The sequence below is a fragment of the Perca fluviatilis genome, chromosome 19 (genome assembly GCF_010015445.1).
Source record: "Perca fluviatilis chromosome 19, GENO_Pfluv_1.0, whole genome shotgun sequence".
In the NCBI taxonomy this organism is placed as follows: Eukaryota; Metazoa; Chordata; class Actinopteri; order Perciformes; family Percidae; genus Perca; species Perca fluviatilis.
In genome coordinates, this window is record NC_053130.1 from 10,827,923 (window position 1) to 10,846,195 (window position 18,273).

Sequence of the window (18,273 nt, forward strand, 5' to 3'; positions counted from 1 at the left end):
TGAGAGAGTAAAACGACATGTTTCAGGGCCTGACAGGCCGCTACCGTGCTAAGCAGTAAACACACACTGAACATGAGATAAGACTTCCCTACATGTGACTTGGTGTGCTTCTATCACCTTCACGTGTCTCTGACTAAAGCGTAAAGCATAATGGTAATGCTGTGAGCTGCTTTTTGTAGTTTTGTTCTCTTTCTGCAACACCTGAGACAAATTGAGGCATATAGTATATCAGGATTATCATCCAAGACGGACTGCTTAAGATCATTTTTGAGATACAAAGAGAAAAGCAAATTCATTGAATGATTTATCAGAGAAAGCGGGAGAGGCAGATCAGTGGCTTCATGTGTTTCACATTCCTGATGTCTATGTATATTTATTGGGCCCTCTCTGGCATCTGGATGGGGGTCATAATGCCACATCATACGCAGTCACACACATACACATCCGCAAATATATCTCTGTTTACTGCCGAGTCTGTATGTGGCATGTGCTTGTGTGGACAGATTTAATTCTGTGTGTGCGACTAAAGCTTTGTTGTCGGATTGCATTTCTTCACTGTAACCTAAGGGGTAAAAAAAGAAAAATCTACTGTTGTTGCTGAATGCAGACCACCCCAGCTCAGGCATAAGGGAACATGGGGACCGAGTGTACAGCTTTACTTAGAGACAAACTTTAGCCCAAGCCACACATGAACATGTTTATGCAAGTTATTTATCACGATTTTGACCCAGAGATTCTGCAAACAAAAAAAAAAAAAAAGAAGAAAAACAGCTCTCAACTTTCACATGGACAACTTTTGATCAAGCAAAAAGAGGTACATGTGATATCCGACTTTGCAGCTTGTTCAGCCAGAAAGAAAACTTACCTGGTAGTAGGCTTTAATCTGCCTGATGAGAATAGAAAGGTTCTGGATGCGCAGTGTTGAGTCATTGTTCACCTTCTTGTTGGTCCTCTGCACCGTGGCCTTAGGATTTCTGTGTGAAAAAAATGGCATACTGTTATTTTATCTGTTTGTAGCAAAGATAAATATCAGTATCAGCCATAAACACTTTTAAACTAATTCTAAGCATGTGTTACTAGGTTGTTTGAAACATCCGTGTTTCAGTTTGACACTACGTTGCTCTATGTGATGTAACAAGTATGTGTTTGGCTAAAATCATTAGCAGTACAGTGACAATTGACCCTTGTCAAAGTAGGGCCAATGCCATAACCATGTTAAAGAAAACACAGACACATTCAAAGACCCTTACATAAATCTGGTGGCACCAATGTTTCAGACAGTGCCTCCACCATTAACATCAAAAATCTTTGTGAAACATAAAACTGTTCAAGCTACAATTGGACTGAACATGAAATTCTACAAGAGACCTTCTGTAGACTGTACCTCAAAATACTGAGAATTTCCTTATCATGATTATCATCATAAAGAGAGCATGCATTTCAATAATTCTGACCTTTAACCATTATCTCCATTTCTCTCAACTGTCTGAATCAAAGAGAAGAAGTATCTTTTTAGCGCCTGCAGAAGAGAGAGCCTGTTTATCCGACTGGGTTTTGCCCAAAGGACATTAAAAGGAGCATGCATGACAACTGATGTTATTACGGGTGTCAACATGTTTTAGTGAGCCTCGTAGACATTCCACAAACTCACACAGTACCACCTCCCCAGCCGCTGTTATCTACAACAATCCAAACTACTATTTGCATATCTATGGAAGATACCAGTACCAAACCTCATTTAATCTAAAACCTCTTTAAAACAGTTAGTGACAAAATAATTGGCGGAACTAACTAATGCAAAAAGATGACAATTTGTGGGTCTGTCTTTTTGTCTCTTTGGATGATTGACATGCCAACTATATGCCAGGCACATTGTCCGTACAGCTTTTCATGTTATTATTATTTTTTAACTGTAAAGTTGCAATGTAAGGAGGGCTTCTTGACTGCTACCTTTGACAGCATGAGTGGCATTTAGTAAAAGCTTTCTGAAATGGCAATTTTTGTATACTTACAAGTTTAACTGCTTTTATACGATATCTACCGATCCCCTGAGGGAAACTCCTATTTCCTAGACTCCCCACTTGACAGAACAGAGGTGGTGACAAAGCATCAACCCTAGAGCTGATATGCTTTCCCCGAGTAGTAGAGGGACACTTTAAAAGGCAGACATTTGCTGTCATCAAGAAACAGGACATGAATATGACTCTTCATACAGGCATAAGATGTTTTAGATTTAGATTATTAGCCACATGTTTTGACAGTCAGTCATCCTTCATCTACCATTCATCGAGCCTAAGAAGGAAAACTAGGAAAAATCCCATCCACCCCGTTGAAAAACCTGAAAAACCAACAACTAATTAATTTATGATACACTTGCTTTGGGATTGTCTGGGAAAACAACACTACTTATGTATTTGACATTTGTAGAGCCTTACACCCACACTGTTTAAGAGCAGCTCTCTTTTTCATAATAAGCACTTCAGACTTCAAAGCATGTCCATCACATGACCTATATATGAGGGTCAACATGCTCCAAGTAGGGGGGAGGAGAGTCCTGGCTGCTTGTGAATGTATGCATGCAGTGTGTAGCACATGTGTAGTCATGCATGTGTGTGCATGTCTGCATCTGCACTCTAGAATAGCGTGTCTGTATGCTCAATAAAGATTAATCTTGAAAACACCATAAAGACAGTACACAATCAAGATTGTTTTAGTCTGCCTTGTTCTGGTTGAGAGAGAAGGTCAAAGGCGAAGGATTCTTTATCATCCTCAAGGACATTTCACTTGGTGGATGCTTGGAGTCACACGGGACTTCTGGTTGAATGGGTTTTCCTAATCACTTTACCATATCACTGCCCTGTTTCCACTAAGACTGATTAAACATAGACTACATCTATTTCATATAAAACCAAACCATAAGAATCTGTGTTATACCCAGAAATATAAAAATATCCCAAGTTCCCAGCTATCAATTTACTCAAATGCACAGGTTGATTACAAAAAAAACAGTGCTCCCATGCATATGCTGGAACAGTTTTTTTGATAGTGTTAAAGTGCTCATTGGAGTATGCATTTAAAAAGGTGCCGTAGGTAGGATTGCGAAGATCCAAGATCCCAAAAATGTGAAAATCGACAACTTCTCAGTCCCTCCCCCCTTTCCGTTAAGCCCAAAACGGTCTCTTAAGCCCCTCAACCGGCTGCAGTGTCGATGTCTTAAATTAGTCTTTTGACCAGCCTCTGCCGATATACACACCCAAACACACACACAATCATGCTAAACAGAAGGACACAGCGTTCTTTTTCTAAATTAACAGTCATGGGACCTCCCCATCACCCCCCTCCACACACACTCTGCCCCTTTGGAGGTCCATAGTAGGGGGGTCTATTTAACCCGTTAATTAAAAAGCACAGAGGAGGTTGTAATCCTGTCAGGGCGAGGAGAGTCATGTGGTGGATGTGGTGTGTGTATGATAGGGAGAGAAAGAGACTGAAAGAGCAAGGAAAGGGTTGCCCATTCACACACACATTCACACATTCCTTCACCATTAGTCTGCCAAGAACATGGCGGCCACAACAACATAAGCATGCAACACCACACAATCCACCCCTCGTTTCTTTGGCTCTGATGCCACACATACAAGCACGCGACTGGCCAGCCTCCCCTGTGGATCGCCAGGCAAATAAATACAGGGCCTTAGAACGGTAACTGGGGTCAAAAATGTCCATTATTGCCTCCATCCCCGTTTCTGCGGATATAGTAAAACCTAAGACTAAAAATAGACAAATAGATTAGACATAGACAGGCAGAAGGCCAATTAAGCAGCCAGCAAGGCAGACAACTAGTGAGCAAGTTAGCCAGACGGCCAGTCAATAAGCCGGTTCGTCGGTGCTGTCAATAGGCACTGCAGCCTTATGTAGAGCCTAGGGCCACTGGGCTTTCTCCTCTCATCTCCTGGCTTTGATTGGCTGGATAGGTTGGGGAGTAGTGTTAACCTATATATGACAGGCTACATTACAGTCAACATGGGCAGCCAGGCAGGCACACACACACACACAGTGTAGGCTAAATGCACACACACAAAGAAAAAAAAATGGCAGGCTACAGTCGGCCACGTGTTAGGGATAGAGCTTATGAGCTGTACTGTCCAAACACAGCGGGGGAGTGTCTCTCACACACACACACACACACACACACACACACACACACACACACACACACACACACACACACACACACACACACACACACACACACACACACACACACACACTAAGGTTAACAGTTCAGTTTAATTCTGTGGGTCTGTTTCTGAAACATCCACATTACAAATTAAAACTGACTGACTGACACTAACTGACCACAACAAACTGGAACTGAACTAAATTTGAAATGACAAAATTTTAACCTATGTGTCCTAATACGTCTCAGTATGCACTTCAATCAATTACCCAGATCAAAGTCGGAAATGCCACTAACCCAACAATCAATAAAGTTTACATTATTTTTTTGTTTGTGAAGTTTCCTAGTAGCCGATAGGAAATACGACTTGGAAAATGAATTGTCATATTGAATGAATTTAAAGCATTTTGTGTTGAATTTTACCAAATACTTAAGGTGCTCCAAGTGATGTCACACGTTTTTTAGGCTATAACATTTTTTGTCACATACAGCAAACATCTCCTCACTGTCCGTTAGCTGCCTGTCCCCTGAACACACTGTAAAAAAAAACGCAGTCTCTGTAGACAGCTCAGGCTCCACAAACGGCAACAAAAACCAACTGCGCCAACCTGTACCACGAAACATAACATAAACAAATGTTCGGGATGAGAAGGAGAGAGGGGCGAGCTAGCCTCCGTTTTGTTTGACAATACTTCGAACGTCAACAAGAAGTGACGTCACCCAACATCGCTTAGAGCACCTTTCTGTTTGTCATGTTAGTGTTTTGTGGTGCAGGTTTTTTTTACAGTGTGTTCAGCGGACAGGCAGCTAGCAGACAGTGAGAAGATGTTTGCTGTATGTGACAAAAAAAATGTAACCTAAAAAACATGTGACATCGCTTAGAGCACCTTTAAATATAAAAGGTGGGACAGCACTGTTAAACACTTAAATGTTTTATTGCCACACGGTTGTTTCAGGCAAGACGCAGAATACCTTAAGAAATATTGCCATGTCATTCACACATATCTCTGTGGTGCATGCACAGAATCAACATGGCAAGAGTAATTCAAGAGAGTAATGAGTAATTTAGCTCTCTAAATCAAATCATGAGTACTCCGAGTAAAACCTTAATGTAAGCAAGATAACTTTGTTTAAATGTTTACACACCAGTTCCAATAATTGGAATTCAGCCTTAACCTTATTATAATCAAATCTTGTTATGCTGGAGTGCATGTTAACACACTGACTGCCTTTCCAAATGGAAGCTTGTTAGTACAGTAAGCACAAACAGGCAGGCTAACCAATACTTTTACAAATACAATTAAGTTCAAGCTAGTGAAAAAGGAAGCGATGACCTTAGAACATCATATGCAATGATGGCACCATCCTACTTCCAAATTAAGGCAGTTATGCTATTAGGCTATTGTATTAGCATACCATATAAAAATTATATATTCAAAGTATGTAATTCAATGGGTACACAGCATCAACTATCAGTTTGCAATACGACAGCAATATTACAAAACATAACACGTTAGCATTGCAGGTATGTCAAGATTTTATATTTTGCTATCATGCAGACCTAATGCTCGAGATCACTGCATCCTATTTTCTCATCCCCCAACCTTTTCCCATGAGAACTGTAGTATACAAACAGCCCAGTGGGGATCTGACCATTGGTATGTGGTTCTCATCATCCTATTTCCTTGTCTTGGCTTTTCATGGACTTGTTTCTCTTTGTCTTTCTGTTTCCACTGGGCCTCTTCCCATTCCTCTCCTCTGCTGTTGCATCTATAGAGACTGCAGCTAAACTCATCCTGCCCAACTGGATGTGATCTGATGCATTACTTTGTACTGGACTACAAGCACTTAGACCATAAACATTGAAATGCAATTCAATGTCTCAAACAATAGGCAACATTGCTTGTATCATAATGGCTCACAAAGTAAACCTACCAATATGTACAATTCCTTTAGCGTGACAACATAGTCATGCAATAATAACTACAATGAGTTCCTCTTTTTTAACAGAAATGTTGTATTTGGTCACTGATTAATTCTACTGTGCTGTAAATTCGGAATGTTAAGCTGCTGTTAATGAAACTCAACACTTCCTGCAGATGCTCCACAGCAAAAGTCTTCCAGGGAACAGAAGGGATTATGCCCTCTGCGCTACAGAAGGCCTGTAACATGAAGCAGATGGAGGAAGTGTTGAGTTTGCATTATTTGATCAAGTATAACCAAATATGAAGCAAGGGAAATGGGAAATATGAAATAAACACCAGTCTCTAACAAGATCTCGATCTCAAATAATATATAAGTAATGTTTATTTTACAGTATTCTAGTTTTGGTTTACATGCTCCTAAATTAAATGATATGAGCCAAAAACACAATGTCAAATTGTTGCGGGCTGCAATTTATTCATAGTCAATTGAAATGCAGCACTATTGACAGGTCAAAAGTTTGTCTATGCCTTTTCCTGACGCATGCCGTAAATGGTCCTGAAAATACATTTACTTTAAAAATCAACCCCAGTAAATCAGATTGACTTTGAATTACTAGGGTCGAGAAACTAACAGCAAACCTGTTTCTAAAATCCTAAAATGGTCCCTGTGGGATGTAACATGTCCTTGGTGGTGGGAGTGCCTCACATTAACCCAACCTTGTTAAAGTGTTGTCCTCTCAAGGTCACAGCTGCCGTTTCCTGTCTGACTTGATATACATCCTCCTACTAGACAGACAGAGCAAGGATGGCATGAGACAAAGATTATTATGAGAGTTGCCAGATTAATGTGGGACTATACACTCGGATGACGAGGGCCGTGGACCCCACAGTCCAGGAGGCAGCAGTGGGAGAACCGAACAGAATGACACACCAGCCAGCAGCTCTGCCTGCCTCTTTTCTCTAGTCCAGCTGGAATCCCAAAAATGTCTGCTGTAACTAGCCCTAGAGAAAGCAACAAAGGCTTCAACATGCTGTTCAAAGAAAACAGAGGAGGGAAAGGGGAGAGAGAGCGAGAGAGGTGAGGCATGAACAGAAAAGAGACGCATAGATGAAGGAGAAAAAAAAAAAAAAGACTTCAGCACAAGGTAGTGTAGCAAAAGAAGTTGAGACATGATGAGACAAAAAGTGAGACAAATGAGTTGACAGATCGGGGAAAGAGAAAAACAACATGCAAATGTCTGGTATTTTTGCTTGAAAAATGTCATTCGGTTAACATAACAATATAGCTGCAGGTTATTTTCTTTCTATCAACTTATCGATTAATTGTATGCAGCTCTATTCCAATCAAATGAATACAAAAAAGGGAGCCAGCAAAGGAAGTGGGAATTTTTGTTTAAGGACACGGCATGCATTAATTCTTCCCCCGCTCTGTTGATGAATCGAAAGATGAATGCAAGATAAAATATAAGCAGCCTTTTTCTAGATAGTGAATGTTATATGAAACGTTGCCAGATGGCTGTCTAACCTCAGAATATTCTACTAAAGCAACAAAGCCACATAAAAGCATGAGCACAATGTAGCATCCATGTGTTAGTCTAACTATTACTAGAGAGTCAAATTATGCATTTGATAGTCTACAAAAGACCAACTAGGTCCAGGGCTTAAACCAACACATGCCATTCAGTGTTGTCCCTCCACACCAAAACTCTTCTACAGAGCTCATTGGCCGAGTGTTTTTGTGTATGCATGAGGTGTCGAAAAGCCAATTCCATCATAAAGGGAAGTGATGATTGACGTAGTGAGGACTACATCCTGTGTAGGTGAGCCTACAATGTGGATTTACTGTAATGTGGCCTTGAGAGAAAAACAGGCTTTCAAATCTGCAGTCAGTACTAGATCCATAGTCACTGACTCATAGGTTTAGGCTACAGCTTTATGGTAGACAACAACTGGCAAGCACCCTCTACTGCATGTTATAAGCAGAAAAAAATAGGCAGACGAAAATGCTGGAAGCGAGTAACATTCACGTTCTTTTATACTCTCTCGTCAGCCCTTAGAGGATAGACTGACTGGTTCACCGAATAGGCCAATGAGCCAGCACGGGTCTACAGGATTGGCAGGAAAACAGAGAATTCAACTGGACAGTTGTCACTCTGACAAAACTTTAATTGGCCCCACTCTTGCTGAGCGGGAAAACTAATTGGTTTGACAGCACTGAGGAGGCAATCTAATTGGCTAGGTAATGTCAGTCATAAGAGGGTGGGTGTGGGAGGGGGGGCATGGTGCCATCTGGGTGTCAGCAAACCGTTAGATAATCCTGGGGTCTCTCTTCTCCTGGGGTCTCTCTTCTCCTCGCTCTATGCTCTCCCATGCTGCTACGATGACAACTGCTGCCAGCCTGTCTGCCATGTCTGCACTAAAGCCATACAGAGACATTCACACAGCAACACTACTACAACAGCTGACATCACCAGTAAAAATGTTAAATACGTTACTTTAGACGGAACGTAAGTGTAAGTTTGTGAGAGACAAAAAAAATGTTTTAAATGAAATAATTAAACCATGTTTAACAAGGTTTTGTGCACACATTAGCGTGCGCTGACTTTCACCTACTGATGTGTGTTTATCTTTGGAGTTATATCATCCACTCTGGAAGTCAAGTGTGTTTCTTGGCTGCTGAGAACATTTTCTTCAATGGCAGTGTCATCAGTGCTGAACACTAGTTTTTTCGCCGGTGTAAACAGTAGCTACTGATGGGAGGCTAACACCAGCAGAGCCTTTTTAGCACGAACACATCAATGGCAAGCAACGCAATGCCAACTAACACTCACTACCAAATATGTCAAGCTGTCAGAACAGAGGAGGTGAGGAAAAAAAACTAAATTAGTAAGTGAGAGTGTGTTTGTGGGAGCCCAAGAATTCGAACGGATACAATCCCTGTTAATTAAGAAGTTGGAAAACTCACCTGTGGTTTCTAAGCTACTTTTAATGAGTAACAGTGTAAGAGAGAGGGATGAAGAGAGGGAACGAGGCATTATTAAACTCCCATGTACAGTTATTCTTCCAGTCAACATGCAGCTTTAAATGTGAACAAACTTTAGATCATGTGGCCCGTTTCAACTACATTTCTGTATTGTAATACGGAATTAACACATTCAGTTAAAAATTTAAAAGGGCAAGGAATAAAAGATAGAGCATATGTCTTCGATGACTGCCATCATCCAAAGCTCCCTGCAATAGCTGTTTAGATGCATGAGCTGTAACATAGCTTATGATAGCCTACTTTAGTTAGCTCAGCTTATTGGAGTTTTCCACGTGGTGCTTGTGAAGTGGGAGAGGCAGACAAAAAGCAGTCTCACCAACCAACATAACATCTGACCAACACTGTAGGCCTTTTGTGTGGGAGGGTGGCTGGGCAAGACGACTACCAACAGCTGCCTCAGTCCAAAAGAAATTGCACAGACGAAAAACACCCACAGATACACATACACCCCCACGCAGGCACAGAAGCCCTACAGAAAAGCACACACACTCACACACACACACACACACACACACACACACACAAACACACAAACATAAACACACAGAGCTGGCTGTGACTGGCAATCCCCGACATCCTGTCAGGCGATCACTAAGCCAGTCACAGTTAATTTCAGCTCAACTCTGGCTGTTCTGTACAGGAGCACTCAACACACCACAGAAAATTCCCGTCCAGCTCATTCCATTTATGTGCAGACACAAATCCCACCGAGTGTCTGGTAAAACATCTCAGTCTTAATGTGTAGATCTGAGGAATTGCCATGTGGTTCCGCAGCTGGGGCTTTAATTTGTCTTCTGCAGGTCACCCTCTGGCTTTTTCTTTGCATATATTCCCGGTCATGTTTAAGGTTTTTAACCATTTTGGTTAATCATTTTCTGTTTTGCTCATGCTTCCAACCCTTCCCCCCTCATATCCTTCTGGTTGCTTTCCACTATACAAAGTCCCATAGGGGAAAATTCTCTAAAAAAAAATACTGCTGAACTGTTCATCATTTTGAAGAGGCTGTATGTGGAAGAGAAAAGACACCCTTGTCTAACTGAACCAGCAGTGGCCTCCCTAACCGCTTTTCTGTTTTGAAGGATTCCTCTGAGAGCGTTCACGCAGCGTGGCGCAGTAGGAGGAGGAAAAACAAGCATGAGAAAGAGATGGAAGTTTTATGGACATGTGTTGCTGTGTAGAAATCTGCCGACATGTTTCTTGATTTAAGGTGGCCTTTTCCTATAATATCCCCATGATAGTTCATCACCAGCTCATTAGATAGTTCTATGGCTATACAAATTATAATAAGATAAAATAGGATACAATAACCAGGTAGCTGAAACCTGAAGGTAGGCTGCTTAAAGAAGCGATGCAGCCGGGCAGCAGGAGATCGAGGACAGAGGAAGAGGGCAGAGCAGGAGGAAGACGACACCAACTGGAGACAGGAAATGGCCAATCAGGGATAATCAGCTCCTCATGCAACACAGCTACAGCTTAACCCCTCTAAATACAATTCACACTGAATACTAAAAAGGTATACTCTGCACATAATACATACAGAGACAAGCTTCCCCCTACCGACACAATTCTGCCAATCTAACCTTGGAATACGAGAGATACTGAAGCGAGGGAACACGATAAGTTGCCCTATGAAACTGCAACACATTATAATCTCTTCTGAGGTGAAAATCAATTCCACTGGGAGCCGGCTTGGTTGAACGCTCCTCTGACAGGGAAACGGGAGGAGTAAATGCTGACAGTGTAGAGTGTGGCATTAGTGGAAAATGTGAAAAAAAATTCCCCTGCAAGCGGGAAGTTGCAGCTTTAAGCCAGACAAAGGAATGGAAAGCTGTCTTCTCTGTCATGCTATACGTTAGGACGTTACTGGAAAGACAGACAGATTCAGACAGACGTCTAATGCCTCATCATCTTCAGCATCCACCCTTTCAGTCTCTCACTATCAAGAGATCTACCAACACATCTATTTTGTTCGCTTAAGGCTACTATTTCAATCTGCAGCACAGCAGGGTGAGCGCTGTAGTTTCCAGGGGCGGGTTGTCTTCCAGTCAGCTGCAGATGACAGTCTAGGGTGACTTAAAAAAAAAAAAAAAAAACAAGGCTACTGGAGGTTGTGGAGCTGCTTTGCTGCCTCTCTGCACCAGGGATGCTTGGGAGCAACCCACACAGCTTCAAGGGATCCTGACAATAACTGTCTGCAAAGGATTCTGACAGTCTGACCCATGATTGCCCCCAATAAGGTCCCTTTGTGCGTAGCCTACATTCACTTCAGCAGACAATTTCAAGTGCTGGACTTCTTATAGAAAATGCTTAATTTGCTCATGTGGGGATAACCCAACTAAAAGCCCCAGTGTATAATTTGTTGTCTCTGGTCCACACCCACTGACCCCGTCATTGAGCAAACAAAATGCTATCAAACTATTGAAGGTGGCTACTGCATCACGCAGGTTTTTTTAAAAAGGTAAGCTACGTACATCTGTTAACAAGCAAAGGTCTGCGTGCTCCTATTTGGCCAATCCTGTTACACAATAGTGGTGCAGGGGACAGATCTGTCACATTTCTAAATATGTGACAAATTACTTACATCTCAAGCATGATCTCGTTCAGGTAAATCCCATCCACTAATTCAATATATTCCGATAATTGGGTGCCATCGACCAATGTCGCCTGCCCGACTGTCTTCACCTGGAAATAAATGAGACAATGCAAATAGGTGTTAAGACAATCAATAAGCATGCTTTCACAGTGCAGGGCTGTAATTAATTAATTAGGCAGCTTAATACACATTTGAATAGTTATTTAGGGAGCTTACCCAGCAGACCAGAGGCGTGAGCATAAACTGCTCCAGCAAAGGGGTAAAAACCTCGCTTTCCATATTTTCTAGGACAACTGGCCCTGCTTAAAAATGTGCACTCCTTGGACGAAATATGTGTTTGTTTCGGCTCCACTCATGTAGTTGATTCGATTAAATCGACGCTCATGTTGGCCACTGAAAAACCAGGTCCGGGGTTTCTTGGAGATATTCGGGGAGGAAAAAAAACGTTAATCCACAATCGTCTCGACACGAGCCAGCTGTTTCAGATGCCAACGGCTGGGCTTGGCTACCTCATGTGAAGGAAAATTAAATCACATCTTTTTGATGAACACCATTAGTTAAAGATATTCTCTATTTTAGCGTCCGCTGGTTTAGCTAGCTATCTACAGAAGCGAGTAGAAGGACTACATTAGACCTGAGACAGGTATGGTTTTGTGCTAGCTCTGGAAAAAAAAAAAAAAAAAAAAAAAAAAAAAAGGACCGTTACTGGCTAAAGATCTCACAGAGGGGGAATCTAACGTTAAGGGGAAATATTACCCCGAGACGAGTAACTAAAGGAAAATATCCAGAGCGGAAGAAATCCAAAGGTTTAAGATCCCGGTGCCCGGTTACTCCTCGTATTAAATGTGAAGTTATTTGTGACCGGTTACATGTCTATCCCCTACCTCCGTTCAAACGCAGCACAGCCTACTAATGAACAGAGGGAGTTGACTGAGAGGATGACTGGAGGACACTTAGTACCGCCTCCCTTTCTGTCTCTCCTCTGCATCTCCCTCCGCCCCTTTTGCTCTAAAAGAAGAAGAAAAAATAGGGCATTGGTCAAAGCATCCATCCTTTTCTTTTTAGATGAGTGTGTTCTTAGAAAACACTTTAATCATCGAGCACATATTAAATAATTTGTTGGAAAGAAGGAAATGTTTATAAGGAATGATGCAGACATAAATGGGATGGGAATAGGTTTGGGTGCAGCTCCTGTAACTAAAAACATACTAAAATGCTCTGCTTATTTTATTCCTTGGCAAGTAGAAATACTGGGGGTCCTTGCATACCTTTTGTCTGCATTTACAGTATAGGCTATACATCAAAGCAGCAAGGCAAGTAGGCTACTGACACCTGGTGGGTAATGGACAAAGAGACTACTGTAAATGTACGGTAAATGATTTGTCTGTGAGCTTTATCCGGATATTAAAATAATTGTCCATTCAAAGAAATTGCTCTTATCACACTGGCACGGTGTGGGAAATGCATGATAATAATAATAATAATAATAATAATAATAATAATAATAAAGTGAATTTGAATAGTGCTTTTCATGGACTCAAAGTCGCTTGATGATATCACATCCTGTTTGACAAAACAGAGGGAGAGTCTCAACAGTGCTGGCTATCATGCAGGATGTAAAGGAAGTACTAAAGGAATCAATTTATGATAATTTATAGGCTAATTTGGGACAAACAACATATTGAGATGACACGGCTGAAACAATTAGTCGATTAATCAATCGACAGAAAATATAGCGACAACTATTTTGATAATCGATTAATCACTTAAGTCATTTTTCTCTACAACAGCTGCATAAAAACACATACATTGAATATCAATTCAGTATATCATTTTAAACTAAATGTTTTGGGGTTTTGGAGTATAGATTGGACATACTAAAACATTTCAAAATGTTACCTTGAGCTTTAAGAAATTGTAATTATCATTTTTCACTGTTTTCTGACATTGTATGGACCAAACAATTCATCAAGAACATAATAATAAACTGAAAATAATCAGCTAGGTTGACACCACAAAAAAAGGGACTGGATGACAGAACTTCATTCAGCAAGAGCATATATATTTTTATATCTGTTCTGTAATGGGGACTTACAGTGATATACATTATACAGCTATTGACCACACATTTGAAAGAAGAAATGCATTAACTTTAGTTTATACCAGCAACCAGCTTTTTTAAACGCATATTTCTTTTAGCTGTATCAGTAGCAAGGTATTGACTGGATGATAAGTCCAGACCCACAGTCATTCACATGACACCTAATCAACAATTGATGAATGGCTCTGTTGGTGTGAATTCGGAGCAGAGGCTGTGTGACCAAATAGCCAATTAAAACACAATCACTGATTTGGGAGCTGGGGACCTGGGTCACCTCTCAGGAACAAACAGATCATTGTATGTTACGCTAAAACGTTTAATAAGCACATTTCAGCAGTAGCTCTCTTGGATAAACAGAGGTTCTCATTTGCATTTAGAATAACGGTCATTGTGGTTGGTGCTTCAGCTTGAGGCTACACAGTATGAGATCCTGACTAGACCTGTTGTCTCTTGTTTTCTGCAAAACGTGTTTGACTGGAAGGTTGTACGGTAAGCTCAGTGAGGACACATCAGGAGGCCACAGCATGAAGAGCAGCTTCTTGAATGTATGCCAAAATAGCCTATCTTTCTATTGGTCACTAACAATGACGTCTATCTTAATCTAAACATTAAATATTAGGCTCTGCCTTTAACTCATTGCAAAAATGCTCATTAGATAAGGAGAAGCTTCAAAGTCAGATATGTTTTAAAAGATCATGTCTGACTATGTCCACTTGTCTCTATAGGTAGAATGCTGGTGGAGACTCTACTACTTTCTATAAAACCAAATGTGTGATGAGTCTACCAAAATGCTTGTTTTTGTAGAAATGACATTATCACATAGCTTGCAGTCATTCACTTGTTTAATATCTAAACTCATTTACTTTAAAGCCTATAAAAATGTAGTTTCAAACCTTAATGTGAGCCTATGCATTTTTACTGAACAGAGGCCATTGGCCACAAGTGAGAGGGTTCATGAAGTCAGCAAACTGACTCTGTAATATGCTTTATACAGCATTAGTTAACATTATCCACCACATACACTACTGGTCATACCAGACAAAACCCCTGACTGTATTGAATCGAGAACAAATGTGTTTCGTTGCTCACAAATTAAACTTTCCATTTGCAGGAAGAAGAATGTATTGTTTCTTCTTTCAAGTTGCAAAATTTCCCTTTAAGTATTTTTCTATACCATTACATGTTTGGCCCTTTAACCTTCAAAAACTCAGGTAATCTGCCGACAGTGTGGGTGTGATTTTGTCAAATTTGATTGACAGTGGTTTGGCAACATAAACAAAACAGCCCCACATCTGCCATCACATTTTGATTCAAATGTGGCTAAATGTGGATATCTAGAGATGCAAAAATGGGACATTACTTTTATGCATTGAGTCCCAACCATTTTAAACCAGTGAGAAGAGCAAAAAAAAAATATTGTGTTAACATAGAACCCTGTTGCTCAGAATAATAAAGCTGATTAAGAAAATAGGTTTTCAGGCCTTTTATAACCAATCATTCCTCTGCACATTGCTCCCACGACAATTCAATTTCCTCTTCAGAAATCAATGAAGTTTATCTTATGAGGGCAATTTGCTTCAGAATCTACTCAAATCTTTTTAAAAATCAAATATAGCCCTTTTTTGTTGCAAGCCACACACATCCCTACTAACCCTATCACCCCAACACACGATTAAACACTGACGCAGATAATGAAAACCTTACAGGGCTTGTGTAAAGTGCCTGCTATCCCACACAGCAGCCTGAACACAATTATGTTCAGCTCAATTACTGTGGAGGATTAGGTGGATATTTTGTATAGCTCAGTGTTTTTGTGATCGTGTTTGTGTCTTAGCATTAATTTTGTGTTAGTGTGGTATTCATTAACCTTGGATTGAACAGAGTGCTTCTGCCCTTTTAATCAAAATCTATTATTCATGATGTTTTAAGAAGCTTTGTCACAAAGCGGCATCCACCTCCACCTAATGACTCAGTGATTATACAGACCCACAGCAGCATTCCTCACATACACACTCAGGTATGACAGCAGGCAAAACTACCCAGAGGAAACCCACAACTGCCTCTTTTGGCTCAAACTCCACAGAACCAGTGTACAGAAACACATGGAAATGTTTCCTCTAGATAGTATTAATCCAGCCCAGGGATTTAAAAAAAAGAAAAGACATAACTGCAAATCAATTGCTCTAAAATTCCGCAACAGAATTCCTCTCTTTCCTGTCTTTTTTATAAGACTGCAGGTCTTCCTGTTAGTTATTTCACTGGAATTTACAAGTGACCACAAGCATTTGGAGCTGTGCTGATGGCCTTGAATGCAGGGTGGGCTGAAATGCTGGACAGAATTTTTCAAGTTGTTAACATTTCCTCTTTCTTTAAGTAACATATAACCAGCATTGACTTCCCCTAATAATGTGATATGATTAATACTACAGGTACAATGTATTTGCTAAGGAGAGTTCAGACCCCAGATGTTCTTGAGTAATTCTCATACAATAGGCCACATGCACAAGTTAAAACCAAACAGCATATCACCGATATTCTGAGTAAAAGCACATTTTTAACACATTGAGCTTGAACAAGCTTATATGGAGTTGACCAAAACCATTAGGAATCATACTCTGAGTATCACTGTGTTTCATGATAAATTGAATGCTAATGTGGTCATTAGTTGTAGAGATGTATCTTGCTATCTTGAGCAGACAGATCAACATTACAACTTACTTAGACAAGCCAGCTGTAAATTCAATTCTTCATGAAGAAAACCGCACAAAAAAATAATTTGACATAAAGCTTTAAAACATGACTCCTGCCTTAAGACGGACTAAATAATTTAAAGGTCTGACCTCTGTCTTTGCAGCGGAGGTTACTCTGGCCATCCTCTCTGTCTCTGCTTATCTCCATCCTGTTCTGCTGCTATGCGAAATCAATGCCTGACATGCCTGAAATGCAAATCATTCAAATGATTAAAGCCCCCTGTTGCAGAGGCAAAGCCTAACTGCATAACATTAAAGGGCAATAAATGTGTGTGTGTGTGTGTGTGTGTGTGTCCCAACCCTCTGCATCCTGTAAATTCTGATGCATCCCTTAACTTAGAGAGATGTGTGAGACATAGAGGTACATACCGTTATAGCACCATGATAGAAATTCAATTCCCTTTTCTCCCTTCTCAAACACCAAGCTGTGCTTTATCTAGATTGTTTATGAGCCACAGCAGAGTCAGAGGTTCTTAAGATGAGCCTAAATGACTGCTCTGGATTCGAGGCTTGAGACCAAAATGTAATCAGCTTTTTGCAGTCCAGGCCTCAAGGCTTTGAATCACTCTATCTGCCCTCTGTCTGAGAGGCTTTACGATCAACAACACTGCAGGGAGCCAATATTTAGGAATGTAGGGGTCAGAGTTGTAATGACACAAATTTAAGTTACTCTTTGTCATTGTGAGACAAAAATCAAATAAACACTGATTTTGTTATTAATACTGTGGAGATTCTTCTCCCAGCTGTAATCTTTCTTCATGTTTTAAACATGAGTTGTACACTCTCTGGTACACTTCGGTTTCTGCCAACTACACCTTGTTACTGTTAAAAAACAATAAATTTGGTTTTATCATAACCGTTGTTCTTATTACTAAGACAGTCAATAAAAGCTCATGTGTCTTTTCTGTGTCTCTATGTCATATTTTGTTTGTGATTAATACATTTCTTTAAATTCTTTATTAATCATTGAATCTTATTTAGATTTGATTGATTAGTGCTGCATCATGCTTACACTCTCATCTATGAATCATCATTCTTATCCAGACAGTGTGTCTACACACACAAACACACGCACCCGCACCCGCACCCGCACACACACACACACACACACACACACACACAAACGCACACACCCACACACACACCCACACATTATTATTATGGGAGCCTTTTTACTGCTAAAGCTAACCTGCCACTGAACTGAAAGTGTATGGAGAGCTGATTTTCTTTAATTGTAGTTTACAGCAATCCAGAGTAAAATGTGGAGTGTGTCTGTATGTTCTTCACGTTTTGAAAAGACTCCTCTGCTCAAGCCATCTGTTTCAACTGTTATACTGTTATGTGAAATGTTTTTGAAAAAATGGACTCTATGCGCTTCAAACAATCAGTTCATTGAACTGTCAGTACATCAGGCTCCCAGTAAATCAGCGACCTTGCTTGCGGATCAGACAGCGAGTCCTGAAGTTAGCCTAACAGCCAGACAGCCCTCCAGCCAGCCAGTGAGCCAACTCTAACAGTGGGGCTGCTGCAGTTGTTATGGCAACAGATGAGTGTTAACAGCATCTCTAACACTCTCTGGATTACTTTCGCACATGCACACACTTGCACAGGCACAAACACATGTACACACTCCAGTTAATTGCAGGATTTCACACAAACTCACACCCACTTTCCCATTATT

At 40.6% G+C, this 18,273-nt stretch overlaps 1 protein-coding gene across 1 annotated transcript in view; it reads right to left on the minus strand.

The window, feature by feature from the left end:
- The window catches only part of LOC120548092 (girdin-like), a 67,193-nt gene extending 54,527 nt beyond the window's left edge, over positions 1-12,666 (minus strand). The window contains 3 exon segments of the mRNA XM_039784094.1: positions 866-974; positions 11,730-11,830; positions 11,958-12,666. Of these exon segments, the coding sequence (XP_039640028.1) occupies positions 866-974; positions 11,730-11,830; positions 11,958-12,020 (273 nt within the window). The 5' untranslated portion in view covers positions 12,021-12,666.
- Positions 12,667-18,273: the final 5,607 nt, after the last annotated feature.